The sequence below is a fragment of the Papaver somniferum genome, chromosome 9 (genome assembly GCF_003573695.1).
Source record: "Papaver somniferum cultivar HN1 chromosome 9, ASM357369v1, whole genome shotgun sequence".
In the NCBI taxonomy this organism is placed as follows: Eukaryota; Viridiplantae; Streptophyta; class Magnoliopsida; order Ranunculales; family Papaveraceae; genus Papaver; species Papaver somniferum.
Window position 1 is genome coordinate 138,925,677 of NC_039366.1, and position 20,887 is coordinate 138,946,563.

Consider the following 20,887-nt stretch of genomic DNA (forward strand, 5'->3'; position numbering starts at 1 on the left):
GTTTTGATTTAAAACAATAGCGAGTCTTTAATCAAACACAAGGAATAACTTGGACGGTACCAAAGACCAATATCCAAGGATCAATCAATATCAATCAACAACCAAAGATTGCATTTCCAATTGATGATCTTAACGCACAACTTGTATTATTTCAATTATATATAATATAATGCGGAAAAGAAATAACACAGACACCAGAAGTTTTGTTAACGAGGAAACCGCGAATGCAGAAAACCCCCGGGACCTAGTCCAGATTGAATACACATTGTATTAAGCCGCTACAGACATTAGCCTACTACAAGATAACTTCGGACTGGACTATAGTTGAACCCAAATCAGTCTCCCACTAATTCAAGGTACAGTTGTACTCCTACGCCTCTGATCCCAGCAGGATACTGCGCACCTGATTCCCTTAGCTGATCTCACCCACAACTAAGAGTTGCTGCAACCCAAAATCGCAGACTTGATAATAAACAAATCTGTCTCACACAGAAAAGTCTATCAAAGGATAAATCTGTCTCCCACATAAAAACCCAAGGTTTTGTTCCGTCTTAAGATATAAAATCAAGGTGAACATGAACCAATTGATAATCCAGTCTTATATTCCCGAAGAACAGCCTAGATTAATCAATCACCTCTCAACAATCCTTCTTGACTACACAAGAGGTTTGTCGAGGAATCACAAACAGTGAGACGAAGATGTTTGTGATTTCTTTATCTTGCCTATCGGAGAACTCTCACGATCTCAAGCCAATCAAAGATTGTACTCGTACGATAGAAGATGCAAGATCAGATCACACAACTACGATAAAAGTAGTATCGGTCTGGCTTCACAATCCCAATGAAGTCTTTAAGTCGTTAACCTGGTTTTAGAGAAGAAAACCAAAGGTTAAAGGAGAATCGACTCTAGCGATCGCACTAGTATCACACAGACGTGTGGGGATTAGTTTTGCACAATGCTAGATGTCTCCTTTATATAGCCTTCAAATCAGGGTTTTGCCTTAGTTACAAAGCAATCCATATTCACCGTTAGATGAAAACCTGATTTAGGTTCAAGCTAATATTTCTCAACCTAAAACTTAGCTTGCCACACACACTTGGGTAGACGTTTACTGGGTTTGTGAAAACCATGCCCAAACGTGTACGTGTATGTTGGTTCAACATAGTAACCCAAAAGGTTAACCATATGAGAAATTCATATTAACCTAGTTCTTCTTCACCATAACTAGTTCAATTGACTCAAATGAACTAGTTAGAGAGTTGTTCAATTGCTATGAGATCTTATGTAACTACACAATACACAATTGAAACAAAGATGATTCGATTCGATGAATCGGCTCATGAACTTTATATCCACGGTTTGCATAAAGCATTCCTTAGTAATTAAAGTTTCATGTTCAGAGCACATCTTTAGATCATAACCACTTAAGCTCACAAACAAGTTCGCGGACTTAAAGCATCTGGAAAAGTTTTCCAAACTCAGCAGAAAATCTCGGCAAAGAGACTTCCGCCAGTTCGCGGACTAGGTTCGCGGACTAAACACGCAAACGATTTTTTGGAAAATCCCAGCAGAAATTCTCGACAAGAGAACTTCCGTCAGTTCGTGGACTGAGTTCGCAAACTGAGTTCGCGGACTTGGCAAAGCCAATTCCTCCGGTTTCTCTCAATCAACAAAGTTCGAAAACTTCGGATTAAGGAATACATGGTTATGTAATCTAAACTCTCATTCCAATCATTGAGACATTCTCAGAGGACGTTATATAGCCATTATTCGCAGACCGTTTCACGTCAGAGCACTTCTCAATGTAATTGAAACTTTTCATGACATTCGTCACTAGGTGAAGATAAACTTGATCAAAGCGAAACGCTTTACCAACACACGATTTCGAGAAAAATATAAGTAGTGAATACTCAGCTCGAAATGTCAAATGTGTATGATCCAGTCTATATAGCATACGACTTTTTGTCTCATAAGAAGTAGGAGATAGAATAGATAGACTTTTTAGTGATATATTAGTTCAAGTCTCCACATACCTTTTCATTGATGAAGTTCCACGGTTCCTTGAGTAGTTCTTCGTCGTTGTATGATGAATCGCCATGAAGTCCTTGAGCTCAACTACACTTTTCTATCCTAGTCCGAGACTTAGCTATAATAGACTAGAAATCAAGACTCATAGTTTTGATCACTAACATTGACAAACATGCTTGAGATAGCAACGCATGCGAGGTCGACCGAGCTATGCTCTAACAATCTCCCCCTTTGTCAATTTTAGTGACAAAACTATTAATGCATATGGAATACAAAAAAGATAAACTTTAGTGGCTCCTATTCCATAGTATAATATTCAACGTTCCCTGAAATCTTTGTCCTTCCAAGTACTCCAATGATCCCAAAGGTTGTAAGTTTAGCGTCACCGTTGTTGAAGATCCGTATCTATAACAATAAAAGAAATCGAGATTCTCGATAATCATTATACAGTGACATAATATTATTATGTAACATCAAAGTCCAATTGCATCACGACTTTAACAATAATACTACGGTGATATGTATCACTCCCCCTTAGTCAATACTCCATCTCACATGGAAACCACTCCCCCTTACACAATGATCCGAAAACTATATGTATATGTAGTAGAACTACACAATAATTCTCCCCTTTTTTGTCAATAAAATTGGCAAAGGTACAAGAACGGGATCCTAATGAAATTTCCGAGAAGAGACGTTTCATAGACTAAAAGAAAAAAATACATACCAACTTAATTTAGATGCAATCATAAAGACGAAGCTAAATGCATTCATCAAGGAGTTTTAAGATACAAGATAATACCTATAAAATTCCACATCCACACACCCCGCAAGATATTACCATTAAGCACAAGTTCAAAAGAACTCTCCCCCATTTGTTGTCATTCCTTAAAGAACAACAAGAGCGACCTTAATTTCGAAAGAAAAGAAGGATTTTTTAATTGGACACCAAAAACCATAGAAATGATTTTCTATATCCAAAACTCAACCAAATTAATCACAAGAAAACCCATGATTAATTCAATCAGAATACGCAACTAAATCAAACCACAAAAGTGATCAATTTAATTGATTGTGCTCAACATAAGAAAACTCACGGAGCTACGACTAAGATAACCACACGGAGATGACTACCTTAATCGTTCATATACTCAACATAAGGAAAACCTTACGGAATATACGACTACATCAACCAATAAAACATGATTAGTATAGACGCTCATATACTCAACACAAGAACTTGTGGAATATATGAAAAACTCAACTAGATTAATTACAAGAGAACCTGTAATTAATCTAATTGGAATACACAACCAAACTAATCACCGAAGCAATCAATTTAATTGTCAAAAGATTTTGCTCGACAAAAGAAGACTTTCGGAGCAAATAACTAAATAACCAATCAAGATGATTAATTTAGTTCAAGAATGCTCAACATATAGCGTCTCATGGAACAAAAAACAAAGCCAATATTAATCGACATAATTGTAAGGTGCTCAACATAAGATACACAATGGAGCCTTCACGGTAAAACATAACAAAATGGATCAATGAAGATCAATACCGTGGATAACATACAAGGATCTATTCTATTTTCCATCACCATTTGCATAACGACGTAATAGACTTCATCCTTGTCAAACAGAAGATTTCATCCTATTTTCCATCAAATAAATGACTGCATAGGCATAACTTTTGTAATTTGTACTGTTCTCAGTACAAGGTGAATGAATTACTTGGTAGCAAGCTACCTTCTCTCTGAAATCAGAGCATGAGTTATCTTCCAAAGGAAAATAAGGTTTTCATTCATTAAGCTTTTCTTACACAATCATTGGGTATTTAATCACCCAATCCTTGTTGACTTAATTCAACAGTCAGGATTAAATCCGTCTAACTCTTATCTCAAGGAATTAAGTTAACCTACTCTAAAGAGAACAAGTCTAATAATTTAAGAGTACAAGCCCAAATAAAATCAGTTTACAAGTATTATTTCCTGCAGCCTATTACTCTAAGTGAGAACATGACATTGCCTCCCCCATTTAAGCATCCTTGCCCTCAAGGATGAAATCAGGAAACTGTGCATGGATGTGTGTTGAGTCCTCCCAAGTTGCATCCTCCGGTGTAGAGTTAAACCATTGAATTAAGACTTGAGGTACTGATAAGCCGCCACAGAGTGTGATTCTGCGCTGTAAGATAGCTTCAGGTTCAATGACAAAATGTCCATTGTGATTAACAAGAGGCAGTTGTGGCAAAGTTGCAGCAGTTATACCAATTTTTCCTTTGAGTTGTGAGACATGAAATATGGGATGAATGCGAGAACCCACTGGCAGTTTCAACTTGTAAGCAACAACACCAATGCGCTGGAGAATCTTAAATGGCCCAAAATACTTAGAAGAAAGCTTGAAGTTCTTCCTAATGACAACTGAAGTTTGTCTATATGGTTGGAGTTTCAGAAATACCAGATCACCAACAGAAAATTCCCTGTCTGACCGCTTCTTGTCGGCGAAGAACTTCATTCTGATCTGATAGACAAATCATGCTTGAGTAGTTGGAGCATAACATCTCTCTCTTGCAAGTAGTCTTCCACAGTAGCCACAGATGTAGGAGTAGGAATTGGAAAAACCAAATGAGGTGGTTGATAACCATAGAAGGCTTGGAAGGGTGACATCTTAAGACTAGTATGATAATTGGTATTAAACCAATACTCTGCTAATGCCAACCACTGAACCCAATGCTTAGGTTGTGACCCTGTCATGCAACGTAAGTATTGCTCTACACATGCATTTGTTACCTCAGTTTGACCATCTGTTTGAGGATGGTAAGCTGAGCTCAATTTCATGGCAGTGCCTAAGGATTTAAACAATGCTTGCCAGAACTGACTGATAAAATTTTTGTCCCTATCACTGACAATAGTAGTGGGGAGACCATGCAGTTTAAATATGTGTGAGAGAAATTCTTTAGCAACTGTGATAGCGGTGTATGGGTGGCTAAGTGGAATAAAATGGCTATACTTAGTTAGGCGATCTACCACTACTAAAATCACATTTTTGCGAAAGGACGTTGGCAAACCTTCGATGAAGTCCAAGGAAATGTGTTTCCAAGTTGTGTCAGGAATTGGGAGAGGTTGCAGAAGTCCACCAGGAAATGAATTTTCACCCTTATTGCACTGACACATGTCGCAAGTGGAGACATACTGGATGATGTCTTGTTTCATTCGAGGCCAAAAGAAGTGCGTCGTTGCTCTGTTATAAGTGCCTACAATGCCAGAATGGCCACCAACTGTAGATGAGTGGACTGAATGTAGAATAGAAGAACGAATGTCATTACCTGATCCAATATATAGTCTCTGCTTGAATCGCAAAATGCCATGTTGGTATGTAAAATTAGGCAAAGCTGGAGAGATAAGGATCTTTTGAATAAGCTGTTGGGCCACATCATCTGAAGTATAGCTAGATATAACATCTGCTGACCATTGGGGCTGAGAGAGAGATAATGCGGAACAAGAAGCACGTGGAAGTCGAGAAAGTGCATCAGCAACTGTATTTTCTTGGCCCTTCTTATACCTGATGACATAGTCGAATCCCATGAGCTTAACCAACCATTTCTGCTGCAGAGCTGAGGAGAGTTTTTGATCCATCAAATACTTCAAGCTTTGGTGATCCGTGTTAATGACAAACTGGATGTGACTAAGGTAGTACTTCCACTTTTGAACAGCCATTACAATGGCCAAAAATTCTTTCTCATAGGTAGATAAATCCAATGCCTTAGGTCCCAATAATCTGCTGTAAAATGCAATTGGTGTGTTATCTTGTAGAAGCACAGCACCCACACCCCTTGAGCAAGCATCAGTCTCCAATGTGAAGGTTTTGGTGAAATCCGGTAAGGCCAAAACTGGAGCTTGAGTCATAGATGACTTGATAGAAGAGAAAGCTCTGAGTGCATCATCTGTCCAAAAGAATAAATCCTTTTTTAACATTTCTGTGAGTGGTTTACATATATTGCCATATCCTTTGATAAACTTGCGATAATAACAAGTCAGTCCTAAGAAGCCACGTAATTGTTTCAAATTTTGTGGTTGAGGCCAATTGAGCATAGCTTCAATTTTATCAGGATCTGCTGCTACACCATTGCCAGTAATTAAATGTCCTAAGTACTCGAGTTGTGGCTGAGCAAAGCTGCACTTGGAGAATTTGGCATATAAAGAATGTTGGCGTAATAATAAAAAACCAGAGTAAGGTGTTTCACATGATATGCAAGGGAAGAAATGTATACAAGAATGTCTTCGAAAAAAACTAGGACGAACTTGCGAAGAAATGGTTGAAAAACTTCATTCATCAATGCCTGGAATGTCGCAGGTGCATTCATAAGGCAAAATGGCATGACATGAAACTCGTGGTGTCCATGATGGGTGCGAAAAGCGGTCTTGGCAATGTCTGGTGGGTAGATCAAAATCTGGTGATAACCTGACAATAAATCAATCTTTGTAAATATAACTGCACCATTCAACTCGTCCAACAACTCCTCTATGAGGGTAATAGGAAATTTATCCTTCACAGTCAAGTCATTGAGCTTGCGATAATCCACACAAAATCGCCAGGTTCTATCCTTCTTCTCCACTAAGAGGATTGGAGCAGCAAAAGGGCTATGGCTCTTTTGAATAAGCCCTGCAGAGAGCATTTCCTATACAAGTTGCTCCACAACAGCTTTATGAATAAAGGGACATTTGTATGGTCTCTGAGAAGGAGGTGTGGAGTTAGGTTTTAGTGGAATTTTATGATCTAGTGGACGAGAAGGTGGTAGTTGTGTAGGTTTCGAAAAGACATCAGAAAAGGAGTCTAGTAAAGTAGAAACCTCACTAGGAATTGGTTGCATAGGTGTTGCATGAACATGAAAGAACTGACCCAATTAAGGTAGGTGCCTTACTTTTGATAAATTTCTTAAAGGAAGTAGCACTTAAAAGGCTAAGTGAAGGCGTGGAAGAGATACCTTGTAAGGTGATGTGACAACCATGATGCATAAAGGAAATAGTGAGCTTAGAAAAGTTAAAGAGCACATCACCGAGTTGTCGCAACCAATCTGTACCCAACACCATATCACAGCCGCTCAGAGGAAGAGCACGGAAATCAGTAGAAAAGTTGTAACCCTGCATTTACCAGTGGAGGTTACGACACATACCCCTGTTGATGGTGCTGTCTCCATTGGCAACAGTTACAAGCATAGGAGCTGTAGGTGAAATGTGAACATTAAGCTTGTCATCTAGGTGAGAATCGATGAAGCTATGTGTACTTCCTGTGTCGATTAAAACCATGATAGATTGCTGATGGAGATGGCCTGAAATCCGAATAATGTCATGAACAGATTGGCCTGTTAAAGCGTGTAGTGAAATCTCCATAGTGGTATCATAACTAGAGGGAGAATCTGTCATATTCTCATCAGGTGAAGCATCACTTTGATCACTTAAGTCCTCCTCGGTAGCAACAAGCATAAACAACTGTTGAGTCTTACAAATGTGGCCAACCCTGTAAAACTCATCACAATTATAACAGAGACCTTTATCTCTGCGAATTTTCATTTGTTGAGGGGTGAGTTTCTTGATGGGTGGAAGAGGTGGGTCAGTTTTTGTAGGTGTAGGAGGATGAGTAATGAAAGGTGGTTGAGATGAAGTAGATGGCTTGTGAAAAGTATTTGTGGGAGAGAAATATGGTTTAGACAGAGATGGGTTGGGGGGAATTGAAATGGGTGATGGAAAAATGGTCGAGAAGGGTTTCTTATAGGTTTAGCAGAACTCATAAGTGAGGCTTCTTGCATTCTTGCTAAGTAAAAAGCTCTAGAAGTATCCTCTGGATTAAAAATTTGAATTGTAGTACGAATTTCGTCCTTCAATCCACTAATGAAACTGAGAGTATAGAAAGACTCAGGCAATGTTGGGTTGTTGGCTACCATATAATCTTTGTAATGTTCAAATTTGTCATAATAATCCTCAACAGTAGTGAGCTGAGACAGCTTATTGAAACTTCCAACATAATTATCAGTTGCTACATCCTCAAATCGAAGACACAGATCATGAACAAATTTATGCCAAGATATCTCAGATTTACCTTGTTGATAATTTAAAAACCATGGATCTACCTTAAAATCAAAATGAATTGCAGCCATATCTACTTTATCTGAATCGGCCAAATTATGAAAAGTAAAATAGCGTTCACATTTTTGAACCCAAACCCTTGGATTAGTTCCATCGAAACGTGGAAAATCGACCTTGGGTGTTTTAGAAAACTTGTTAGGATTGAATTTAATTACCTCATGAGTTTCCTTAACTCGTTTTTGAGAATCATCTGTAGATCCAGATGAGCCAGGATCCATAGTTGTTTCAGCCTGCTCAGGAGGTGAAGGAGGTTGAAGAGATCGTATGACTTCAAAGAGGCGATCGAATTTCTCATTGGATTCAGCTCGACTAACAGCTGCTTCTGAAGCTAGAATCTGTAATTGATGGCGAATTTCTTGAATAGCATAACAGTTTTCCTAAGCAAGTGTATGAACACTGCTAACTGTTATTTTCTCTCCTACTGTCATGATTGAGGTCCCAGAATGTGAAATCTGATACCAATTGTACTGTTCTCAGTACAAGGTGAATGAATTACTTGGTAGCAAGCTACCTTCTCTCTGAAATCAGAGCCTGAGTTATCTTCCAAAGGAAAATAGGGTTCTCATTCATTAAGCTTTTCTTACACAATCATTGGGTATTTAATCACCCAATCCTTGTTGACTTAATTCAACAGTCAAGATTAAATCCATCTAACTCTTATCTCAAGGAATTAAGCTAACCTACTCTAAAGAGAACAAGTCTAACAATTTAAGAGTACAAGCCCAAATAAAATGAGTCTACAAGTATTATTTCCTGCAGCCCATTATTCTAAGTGAGAACATGACATAATTGTCAAAAGTCCATTCGTCCTTTCATCAATACAAATATTAATTTATGAAAGACTTTACTTTTGACACAATATGGGACCTTCAAGTTCACGGACGCAAACAATACATATCCCATAAAAATATTGCAATACTTCAAAACAGATTAATACTGCAATAATATCATCCTCCAAATATTTTTACAATTTAAAACCAATAAACCTAAAAAATAAACATAAGAAGATGAAAACAAAAATAGCTATGTGTAGTCACAATCTTCGCTATTCAAAGCACTAGTTATTCTTCCAACTAATCCAAATAGAATAAATACTAGGCAACAATTCCTTTGAGAAATTCTTTATCATTCCCGAACTCCTTGTTATCGACAACCATCGGGACATAAGGTTCACGGAGATAAGCGTCAATACCCACGAACTGTCTTGGCTGAAGAGGTCGAATTAGGGTCCTCTGAATTTCCAAAGTTTTAGACACGAACGTCTTTATTTCATAAATCTCCCTTCTTATTTACTTTAACTCATCAAGAACATCGGAAAACCTCTGAGAGTTAGAAGGAATAGCCCTGGGTTTTCTTGTATTCCTTCTTTTTCTTTTCAGGGACTTAGAAATAGGAGATTTCTCTTTTTCCTTGATTGAAGACTTAACAATCATGTTGACATCCTTTCCATATGACGACATAGTGCTTTAAGAACAGTTATGAACAACTGGATTTTTGTGATGGAATCACTTAACTCAACAAGAAGTCTTATAAAGGATGTCAAAAGGAAAAAAGGAATGTAGGGTTCGAAACCTATTGACAGGTTTGTATACGCCCAACTCTAAAACCCTATAAAGAGATGAAAATGTTTGTGACTACACAAGCGGTTTGCCGAGGAATCACAAGCAGTGAGATGAAGATGTTTGTGACTTATTTATCTTGCCTATCGGAGAACTCTCACGATCTCAAGCCAATCAAAGATTGTACTCGTACGATAGAAGATGCAAGATCAGATCACACAACTACGATAAAAGTAGTATCGGTCTGGCTTCACAATCGCAATGAAGTCTTTAAGTCGTTAACCTGGTTTTAGAGAAGAAAACCAAAGGTTAAAGGAGAATCGACTCTAGCGAGCGCATTAGTATCACACAAACGTGTGGGGATTAGTTTTGCACAATGATAGATGTCTCCTTTATATAGCCTTCAACTCAGGGTTTTGCCTTAGTTACAAAGCAATCCATATTCACCGTTAGATGAAAACCTGATTTAGATTCAAGCTAATATTTCTCAACCGTTATATCAAAAACTTATCTTGTCACACACACTTGGGTAGACGTTTACTGGGTTTGTGAAAACCATGCCAAACGTGTACGTGTATGTTGGTTCAACATAGTAACCCAAAAGGTTCAACATAGTAACCCAAAAGGTTAACCATAGCCACGGTTTGCATAAAGCATTCCTTAGTAATTTAAGTTTCATGTTTAGAGCACATCTTTAGATCATAACCACTTAAGCTCACAAACAAGTTCGCGGACTTAAGGAAACCGGCAGAGTTTTCCAAACTCAACAGAAAATCTCGGCAAAGAGACTTCCGCCAGTTCGCGGACTAGGTTTGCGGACTGAGTTCGCGGACTAAACACGCAAACGAGTTTTTGAAAAATCCCAGCAGAAATTCTCGGCAAGAGAAGTTCTGTCAGTTCGCGGACTGAGTTCGCAAACTGAGTTCGCGGACTTGGCAAAGCCAATTCCTCCGGTTTCTCTCAATCAACAAAGTTCGAAAACTTCGGATTCAGGAATACATGGTTATGTAATCTAAACTCTCATTCCAATCATTGAGATATTCTCAGAGGATGTTATATAACCGTTATTCACAGACCGTTTCACGTCAGAGAAATTCTCAAAGTAATTGAAACTTTTTATGACATTCGTCTTTAGGTGAAGATAAACTTGATCAAAGCGAAACGCTTACCAACACACGATTTCGAGAAAAAGATAAGTAGTGAATACTCAGCTCGAAATGTCAAATGTGTATGATCCAGTCTATATAGCATACGACTTTTTGTCTCATAAGAAGTAGGATATAGAATAGATAGACTTTTGAGTGATAGATAAGTTCAAGTCTCCACATACCTTTTTGTTGATGAAGTTCCACGGTTCCTTGAGTAGATCTTCGTTGTTGTATGATGAATCGCCATGAAGTCCTTGAGCTCAACTACACTTTTCTATCCTAGTCCGAGACTTAGATATAATAGACTAGAAATCAAGACTCATAGTTTTGATCACTAACATTGACAAAGATGCTTAATATAGCAACGCATGCGAGGTCGACCGAGCTATGCTCTAACACATGTACTGGGTATGCATACCCTTCTGAGTCCAGATTTTAATTATTCCGAAAACTCACTTTTCCATGTTTGTAACATTCTAATCGTCATACGTATAAATATCATTGCTTGGGCGCACAATTTTCAAATGATTCACAAACATAGTTCTTGAACAATAGATTGTTTTAAACTAAGATTTCTAAGGATCTATGAACATCCATTGTTTGAATCATATTTCGAGATGTTTAATAAGACAAACTTGGCTCGAAACTTCTTTTTTGCAATATCTACCAAAAGTCACACAACATAGTCTCATATAGATTGAATGGTAATACCTGTAAGTGAATAAGATAGTCCAGCCTTCACATACCTTTTTGTTGATGAAGTTCTCCAAATGTCTTCGTTTGATATCCAATATTCGATCTTCCAGGGTTATATAGGGATGTTTTATACTCAACTACCATACTTTAATCCTAGTCCGAGACTTGACTTAAGTAACTAGAAATCAAGATATATTTTTGTTCATTTAACATTGACAACAAACTCGAGATATCAAAAACTGTGAGTTCGACTGAGCAGTGCTTTAACAACCACTATTTTCCTATTAAACAAAATCGCTCCAGCTGACTTACAAAACAACATAGTATAACTACAAATTGGAGGGAAAAAAACCTATTTTCTATAAAAAAAAAAAACTAATTATTTGGTGATAACAATTATATCAATGTTTTGTCTAGGACTCTAAAACCAATATCAGGATCAGAAATTCGAAGTCCCAAATATAATTTTCCATAATATAGAAAAATCTCAATCATAATTTTGATATTTATAATAAGTTTGCAACACCAATATCAACACGAGATGCAATGAAAACTCAGATTAAACCATAATCAAAACATCAAATCTGAATTTACAAACTCAAAAGTCTAAATCACACACAAAAGAAGAAAACAAAATTAATTTATACCTAATTGAGAATTTTAGGCTATGATTTTTACGATTTTTAGGGTTTTGAGTGAATCAAGAAGAAGGAGTATCAAAACATAGATGTTGTTAATGTTGTTTTTATCATCGGGTTTCTTGTATCTCTCTGTGGATTTTTCGCTCTCTACTTAGTGAAGACAAAGAAAATTGTTTGTCTTTTAGTCATTAAATAAACAGAATCACGAACAAAACACAATTTAAAAAAGGGTTTTATAATGAGAAATTGAAAATAGTTAGGTGCCCCGTGAAGTTCAGAATTAATGGGTTTAATAGAGAAAAAATCTTGAAAAATGGGTCTGATAGTAGCTTTCACTAAGTTTAAAGATTATTTGTTAAATTTTGATCCATGTAATGGAAGATGAGAGCTAATATTGGTTGATGATATCATTTAATATACTATTGCCAATACTAATTATACCCCTTATCAGAGACAGTTCCTTTCATTGCGCTTATAACGTGGGACTCAAATTTCGGCATGAACTTGTTCGTGACACACTGGTAGATGCTTGTTATCGAGCAGGTGTCCTGCAACAAAGAAGCAGATTTAAACATTTTATCTAACGACGGTTCAGACTTGAAGCCCGCTGATATCCTTGTATATAATTGGAATAATGGTCAAGACACTTGAATTGATGTTATTGGTGTCTTTCCCTTCACTGGTAATGGCGTCCATACATTCATACCATGCTGGGCTGTTTCTGATACAATTTCTCGCAAGCGCCATAAATATCGAGATAAATGCAGCGTTAACGGATATGGTTTCAGTGTTTTAGCCTTCTCAATTCTAGATGAATTTGGTGATGAGATGGTGACTTTCTTGAAGAGATTGAGAAATTGGATAGCTGGTAATTATGTATTTTTAACCATCATGGGTTAGCCTAGTTGGCAATGATCCTGACTCTCAAGTAGGAGGTCAGTGGATCGAGTCTCCGCTCAAGAGTTTGGAGATCTCATGAAATACTCCTCTTATGTAAATTAAAGTTTAAGTTATTAATGTATCTTCTTTCCTATTATAAAAAAGGTAATTATTTATTTCATCGCATAGGGATTGTTATTTAGAGAGGTGTTGGAGCCCACCTTGTTGCTAGACTACCCACCAATTCGTTCCAAATTCACCATTATCAATTTAAATGAAAATAGGGGTTTAAGTAAAAAAAAAAAACTATTCATCTTTTCTACTTTTTGCATTGTTTTTTTTTGTGAAACTTTCTCACAAACCGATTCACTGGGTTTCAAGTATTGTTGTTTTATGCAAGGTACTATTAGTATATTTAGATAGATTTCTCTTTGAATCAAGTTTAAATTTTTTTATGGGGTTTCAAATCTAAAGTTTTTGTTCTGCAATTTTGGGCTTCTGGTATTTCAATTTTCTCATATTATTAGCCACTCTTCATTATTAAACTTATTGATTTCTCTGAGATTCTACAAAAAACAACAACTCTACCTTTATTTCAGATTTCTCCCGAAATAATCACCGAGTGAGAGTAAAGCGTGGACCCCATTTTTTTACACTACCATCCCCATTCTAAGCACGCAGATGGAGATTGTCCGATTATCCATCGGGATACTTTTCTGTGAAAAATCAAGATGTGCCTAGCACCACTATACAAAAAAAAGAAAGAAACGTGAATGAAAAGTGGTGCCAGGAACACTAATTTGCGTCATAATAATATAAATAAATACAGTATATGATTATTTTTAAAGATTATCAAAGTATGGTTTATGTTAAAAGTTCTGATTCTACTTGTCACTTTTAAATGAGGATTCTATAGAATCCTTGTTTATGAAGGAATTACCTAAATTAGGAATGAAATCTACTTCTTTGATGGTGGATATTGATAACATTCAATGAATGAATGTCTACATTGTATTGAGACGATTTGTGATCAATTGATTATTAGAAAAGATTAATTTTGTTTACAGGACAGACAAAGTTTATATAGCTTAAGAGAATTGGTCTCTCGACTCTAGCACGCTCATTGCACACGCTCACTGCACACGACTATCACATGACACACACAGTCACATTACACTATGTTATTACCCTCCCTCAATCTCTAGTGGGCTGTAAGAAGACCACTTGAGATTGCACTATCACATGACACACACAGTCACATTACACTCACATTACTCTATCCAACAACACACTGCAGTAGGTGTATCAAGAGAAGCAAGAGAGTAGCATAGGACATAAAATAAAACAAAACAGGATGTCAAGGTGGCACAACAGACTAGCATTGGGCGTTGCAGCAGATGAGAAATATAAGAAGTAGACACATCCCTAGTAGTTGTTGCAGTAATAAGCATGAAGAATCACCAGGCTAGTAATCATGTGGTGAATGTCATAGTAGGTTGTTGTCGCAGATGTAGAATAAGCATTCACGGTGGGGTTATACTTGCAGTTGGTGCAACACAGAAGATACAAGACACATCATCAGGGGAAGTCAGCAATGGAAGTAATAGATGCTGTCGACTACTGTTGCATAAGTAGATCAGATTGCAGGCATGTTAAGAAATGTAGTCGAAAAACAGTCACCCACACACACTGGCATGACTGTAGTGGCATATCAATGACTCGGAAATTGACATTCTCCCTTGAATTTGATATCTTGCACTAACTCACTAGCAACCAACACTATTTGAACCATCAAGTAATAGGTGGATAGCATGATGCTTATTCATAACAAAGCTGTAGAAGGACAAAGAATTAATGAATCAGCAAGAAGTATAAGAAGCAGCAACAAATACTTTGACAAGCCTGAATCAGCTGGATACAATGGCAGTAGTTGGTGATATAATTGTTGCAGTAGGTGGTCAATTGATGCAGTAGGTGAAGTACTCACAGTTGGTGTAGTAATAGAAATAATGCAATATGAACAACCAACCAAATAGAAGCACCTGGAGATGTAGAAGTATGGCGGTATATATACTTGTAGCAGGAAGTAAGATTAAGAAAATTTGCTCTGCAACTTACTGTGTGCTGAGGTCTTGTTGTGGCATGTCATATGAAACTCAAAATAAACAACAAGCACATACCTTTGCACTGAAGTATTTAACTACCACAACATTAGCCTGTAAGCTGCAGTCTCACACAAACACTCATGCCAGCACCACATCTTGCAAATACCATTCATAAGAGAAGTGTACTATGAACACCACCAGCTTGCATACTCCAATGACATGATAGAAGTTTAAGACCTTGAACTGAAAATTAGGAGTACCGAAAAGTACTTGGTAGTTGTACCATTGTTACGCACTAAAAAAATAATGACAAACAACTGATAAAGATAAAAGATAAAGGGCAGCAGGCTATACTCAGAATTGAATACAAAATCATCAATGAGAACATCAACTGTACTCAATATAACTTCTCAATTCCAATCACATGACATCATTTTCAGTTTCATCATTTGAACTCGCAAGCCAACTCACTCATAAAAAGAGGATTGTACCAAAGCCAACACCAATGGGATGAACTGATAATAAGCTAATTAAGCATATATAGTGCAGTAAACTTTCGTTTCGTACACTTATCAATACACATCTGTGATTTAAGAGGAGATTTTCCTGACTTTCAAGTGGAACAACTTTAAGCTTCTCTCTTATCTAGACAAGGTGTAGAGGAGATAGGCATGCTCAGACTCAAAAGCGCTAGGTATTAGCACAAGTAGGACTTGATGAAAAAACTAGATGCCAAAATTCTAGTTATGATGAAAAGGATTTTGAAAACAACATTGTCTGTTGTTGAGCTAGTGATGTAGAAGCTGAACACATGAGGTTAAAACCTAAAGTAATCGAAAGATAACAATGGATATTACCAACATAGACTCAAATTTCAGTTGATGAGTAAAGAAGTTCCAATCCTAAACAAGCAAACTGGAAACTGGAAAAACCAAGAGCTCAAACCCCAAAACTGAGTTTTAGATCCAAAATCATGCTTAATCCTCTTGACGACGTTGCAATACTAGCATCAGGATCAGATACAACCTCACACTACTTAACCATTAATGATCACAACTGCATACTAGTTCCATGAAAACAAACTCTATGAAAAGAATTGATGAAATTAAAAGAACTCAAACCTGTTGATTCGTGCACTCCAACTCCAATATGAAAATAAAACTCAGAAACATCATGTAAAACACAAGATTCTTCAAACATATGTGAGGACTTCCTTGAAGTAAGATATGAGACCAACAACTTCTCAAACTTCTGCTGAGTCCAATCGGTGGAACGACTTTAAGTTTTCGCCCTAACTAGACCGTAGTGTAGCGGACTAGAACACGCTCAGACTATCTCGACACCAGGATTCAAGAATAGCAGATCTTGATGAAGAAATTAGCTGCAAAAACAAGCTAATTATGATGGAAATCTTTGGTTGAAGATGAAATTGGAAGATGTTGTTGTAAGTAATCTAGATCTGAGATGTAATTCTTTGTAGGATGAAGAACAATCTGTGGATTTTTGATGAAGAACAATCATAGTTGTAAGATGTTGTTGATGAACATCAGCAGGAGATGAAGATTCAGGTGAATCAGTAGAAAAATTAGATCGATACCCTCAGAAATTCATGATTTTTGAGTCTGATACCATGATAACATTCAATGAATGAATGTCTACATTGTATTGAGACGATTTGTAATCAAATGATTATTAGAAAATATTAATTTTGTTTACAGGACAGACAGAGTTTATATAGATCAACAGAATTGGTCTCTCGACTCTAGCACGCTCATTGCACACGCTCACTGCACACGACTATCACATGACACACACAGTCACATTACACTATGCTATTAAATATCAATGAGTATAAACTTGTATATTTGTATATATATGAAGTTGTTGAACCGACAATACAGAAAGAAAAAATGAATTCTACTTCTTTAATGGAGGATAGTGATAAGAAAAAACAATACAAATGGAAGATTAAAAAGGGTGTTTAGTTTCTGCTAATTTTGAGATTGGCCGACTTGCTAATTTAGAGCAGACGCCCATGACGTTTGTTAGACATGTTAAGAAAAATTTTCTCAACATGCGTAAAACTTTCACACCTCTAATGACACCATTTCTCTCATCATGCATAACCTTTTAGATAAAAATCCCATTTGTTATGCGTCAAAATCTACTTATGGTGTGTTTGTTTGCAGAACTCACGATTTCGAGGATTTATAATCCCATGGGATTACAAATTCCGGAATTCATGTAAATCCCTCGTGTGTTTGGTAACTCACTTAAAATTCGTAGGATTTATAGAATTATCTTGTTTTAAAGTCCATATATTTTTTGGTATTACCCTTAGCATCTTAAAATTAAATATACTAGAATACGCTCAGACTATCTCGGCATCATGAATCAATAACAACATATATTGATGAAGAAATTAGATGCAACATACATGATAATTATGATGTATAAAGCAGTTGAAAATGAAATTGGATGTAGTTGAGCAAGTGATGTAGAAATTGAACACATGAGATTAAATCTAAAGTAATCTAAACATGAAATTGGAGATTATCAGCAGAGACTCAATTTTAGTTGATGAGGTAAGAGATTTCAATCCAAACACCAAACAGGAAATTGAAATAACCAAGAGCTCAAACCCTAAAACTGAATTTTAGATCTAAAATACATGCTTAATTATGTTTGTTGACGTAGCAGAGGTATCAAACCAAATCAAAACCCTAATTTTTAACAGAAACACCATTAATGGAAGTGGATGAAGAAAATTACCAATTGTTTGCTGTAGATGTAGATAGAAATGCACCGTTGAGTCAAATTAAACCCAAATTTGAGAGGAATTCATGAAATCGGTCTTCAAATCTCGATCTACACACAGTAGCAGCAGCAGAAGATGGTGAAATAATGGTGGTGATGATTGTTGAAGATGGAAGTAATGGTGGTTTTGATGAAGAAACAGGATAGGATCGGTACCCTCAGAAATTGATTTATGAGTCTGATACCATAGTAACACAGGTAAATCCTGATGTCTACATTGCAATGATTTAATCAATTGATTGATAATAAGAAAGATAATTGAGTTTACAGGACAGGGGAGAATATATAGCTCGACTCTCTCATTCTCTCTTACACTTCTCACGTGTGTTGCACACACTTGCAACCTACACCACACAGATTCACTCACACACTTACATTACATGTTATTAGTGAGATGCTAAAGTAGCTAGTGTTCTGAGTCCACACAAAACTCTACATTTTTACACATGATCTGGTAATAAGAAGTTGCTTAAACTCTTTAATACTAAGAAAAAAAATGATCTGATCAACCTTAGATTTTGGCATCATAAAGTAAACTCACCTTTTTATTCATCTTTTAATGTTTTTAATTTTTCCAACTCTTTTTGCTATAACTCTTGAGAAGTCTTAATTCTGTAACACTGAGAGGTAGTATACGGAGGAACTGCGACGTAAGGTGATTTTACTTAAAAGTAATATTTAGAGAAAAGATATACGTGTTCTTATCACCACCAGGTCTCAACTACCACCAGTTGTTTCTTTGATTCTCTCAATATCCAAACAACCTCATCACCGGAGTTTCTCAACTACGAAGGGAAAAAAGTGAAGGTTAAGATCTATATAAAATACAAACCAAAGAAAATTAACAAGAAAAGAAAGGAACCAAGTCAACACCTTCAGCAGAAACCATGACAGGACATCCGGTCGATAGACTTTTTTTTTTATAAGCAAAGGCCTTCAAAAAGGCTAATGGTCCTCCTCAACTGTTGGAAGGATCCAAACAGGAGGTGTAGACCAGTACATGGTAGAATTATTTTGTTTATCCCACTGAGGAAGTTCATGAGCTACAAAATTATAATATCGAGTTTGGAAACTAAAGATACAAGCATATAACTTGGAAGAAAAAAATAGAATGTCTTTAAAGATAACATCCGTTTGCGAGTCCCCATCAAAATTCCCAGCTGAAAATTGATCGATGAGAGATTTCGCATCACTTTCTATGATGATGTGAGTTAAGTGTTGTTCCACAGCTTTCTTCAGAACTGCCCAGATGGCCCTTGCTTCAGCTTCTTCAGCAGAACGAACATCAAAGACTAAGGAAGCACAAAAGGTTGCTTTTCTTTTGAAGTCTCGTATCACATACCCTGCACCATTTTCTCCAGAGATATCATCAAATGGACCATCAATATTACATTTAATCCAACCAAAAGAGGGGGCATCCATTTATCACAAATACTGACATGTATGGTAGAAGGTATAGTCACACTAGGATTTTTGTTTTTTTTCTAGTGAGGAGCATAGCTCTAGCTCTAGCTAGGACATCAGTGAAGTTTTCCTTAATGTTCTGGAAGATGAATTTGTTTCTACTGGTCAAAAGAGACCATAAGATATCCACGAAGAGACATTGATCGTCCTCGGAGAGTTTAGATTGAGGATCAATTAACCAGAAAAGAAGCCAGACAATAAAAGATTTGTTCTGAAAAAATTGAATGTTTATGTTGAAATCAGAGATGAACCAGACTCTACTAGCAAAGGGACAAGTGACAAAGCATGCATAATAGTTTCCTGAGGATCAGAACACCTAGGACAATCCACACTATGCATAGGCATTCTAGTGTGAAGAATAATTCTAGAGGGCAAAGCATTTCTAGCTGCTCTCCATAAAAAGACCTGAATTCTGTAAGGTACTCTTACTTTCCAAATACGCTTCCAAAGGTTTTTACAAGGGGAGGCCTAAGGCCTCTGAGCCCCAAGTAGGCAGATTTAGAGAAAAATTTGCCATTCTTTGAAAGATCTCAAGCCCTCCTATCAGGAGTACAAAGCTGGCTTAAGGGAATGGTGATAATCTTTTGGAAATAAGCATTATCAAAATGGGTGTTAAGTCTAACACATCCCAACTTCTAGTTTGGAAATCAATAAAATAAGCAACTTTGATGCTAGGATCAAGAGGAACAAGAGGGTTGGGTGTGGCGGAACCCAGAGAAGGAATCCATTTGTCACACCATGTGTCAATGAATTGACCATCCCCAACAATCCAGGAAATGAAAGGTTTTATAAGTTCCTTTATGGCATGCAGACACTTCCAAGTCCAAGAGCACTTGGCAGTACACTTGGAATTCAAGAAATCAGTTCTAGGAAAGTATTTAGCCTTAAGAACAATGGCAAGTAAACAATTAGGATTTTCTAAGATTCTCCAGGCATTCCTAGCAAGCATTGCTAGGTTATTTAATTCAGCCTTTCGGAACCCCAGACCTCCTTCAGCTTGGGGTGAGCATAAAATATCTCACCCTAGGAGGTGCAACTTTCTATCATTGGGGTCTAAAATTTCACCCCACCTGAGTTTGCAGAGGTGAGAATACATTTGTTTACAGATATATTTAGGAATAAAAAAATCTCTCATTTGAAAAAGAGGAATAGCTTGGCCAATGTGCTTTATTAGAGTAGTTCTAGCAGCTTGAGATAAGAGCTTATGAAGCCAGATAGAAATCCTAGCATCGATGGCTTGGAGGATACCCATATGGGTCTGGATTTTAGAAGATTGGAAAACAATGGGAGTGCCAAGATATTTTTCTCCTAAATCCCTGCTTTGGGTATCTAGAATATTAGCCAAAAGAGCTTTCATATGCTCGTGGATCTTCCTGCTAAACAAAATGCCAGATTTTTCAAAAT

At 36.8% G+C, this 20,887-nt stretch overlaps 1 protein-coding gene across 1 annotated transcript; it reads right to left on the reverse strand.

The window, feature by feature from the left end:
* Positions 1 to 18,964: 18,964 nt before the first annotated feature.
* On the reverse strand, positions 18,965 to 19,441 carry LOC113312631. The gene has a single exon (XM_026561369.1). The coding sequence runs from the start codon at positions 19,439 to 19,441 to the stop codon at positions 18,965 to 18,967; it is 477 nt and encodes a 158-aa protein (XP_026417154.1).
* Between the last annotated feature and the right edge of the window lie 1,446 nt (positions 19,442 to 20,887).

Excerpts from the sequence above, each read along its gene's own strand:
- LOC113312631 (XM_026561369.1), bottom strand. The coding sequence starts at position 19,441 with ATGGATGCCCCCTCTTTTGGTTGGATTAAATGTAATATTGATGGTCCA.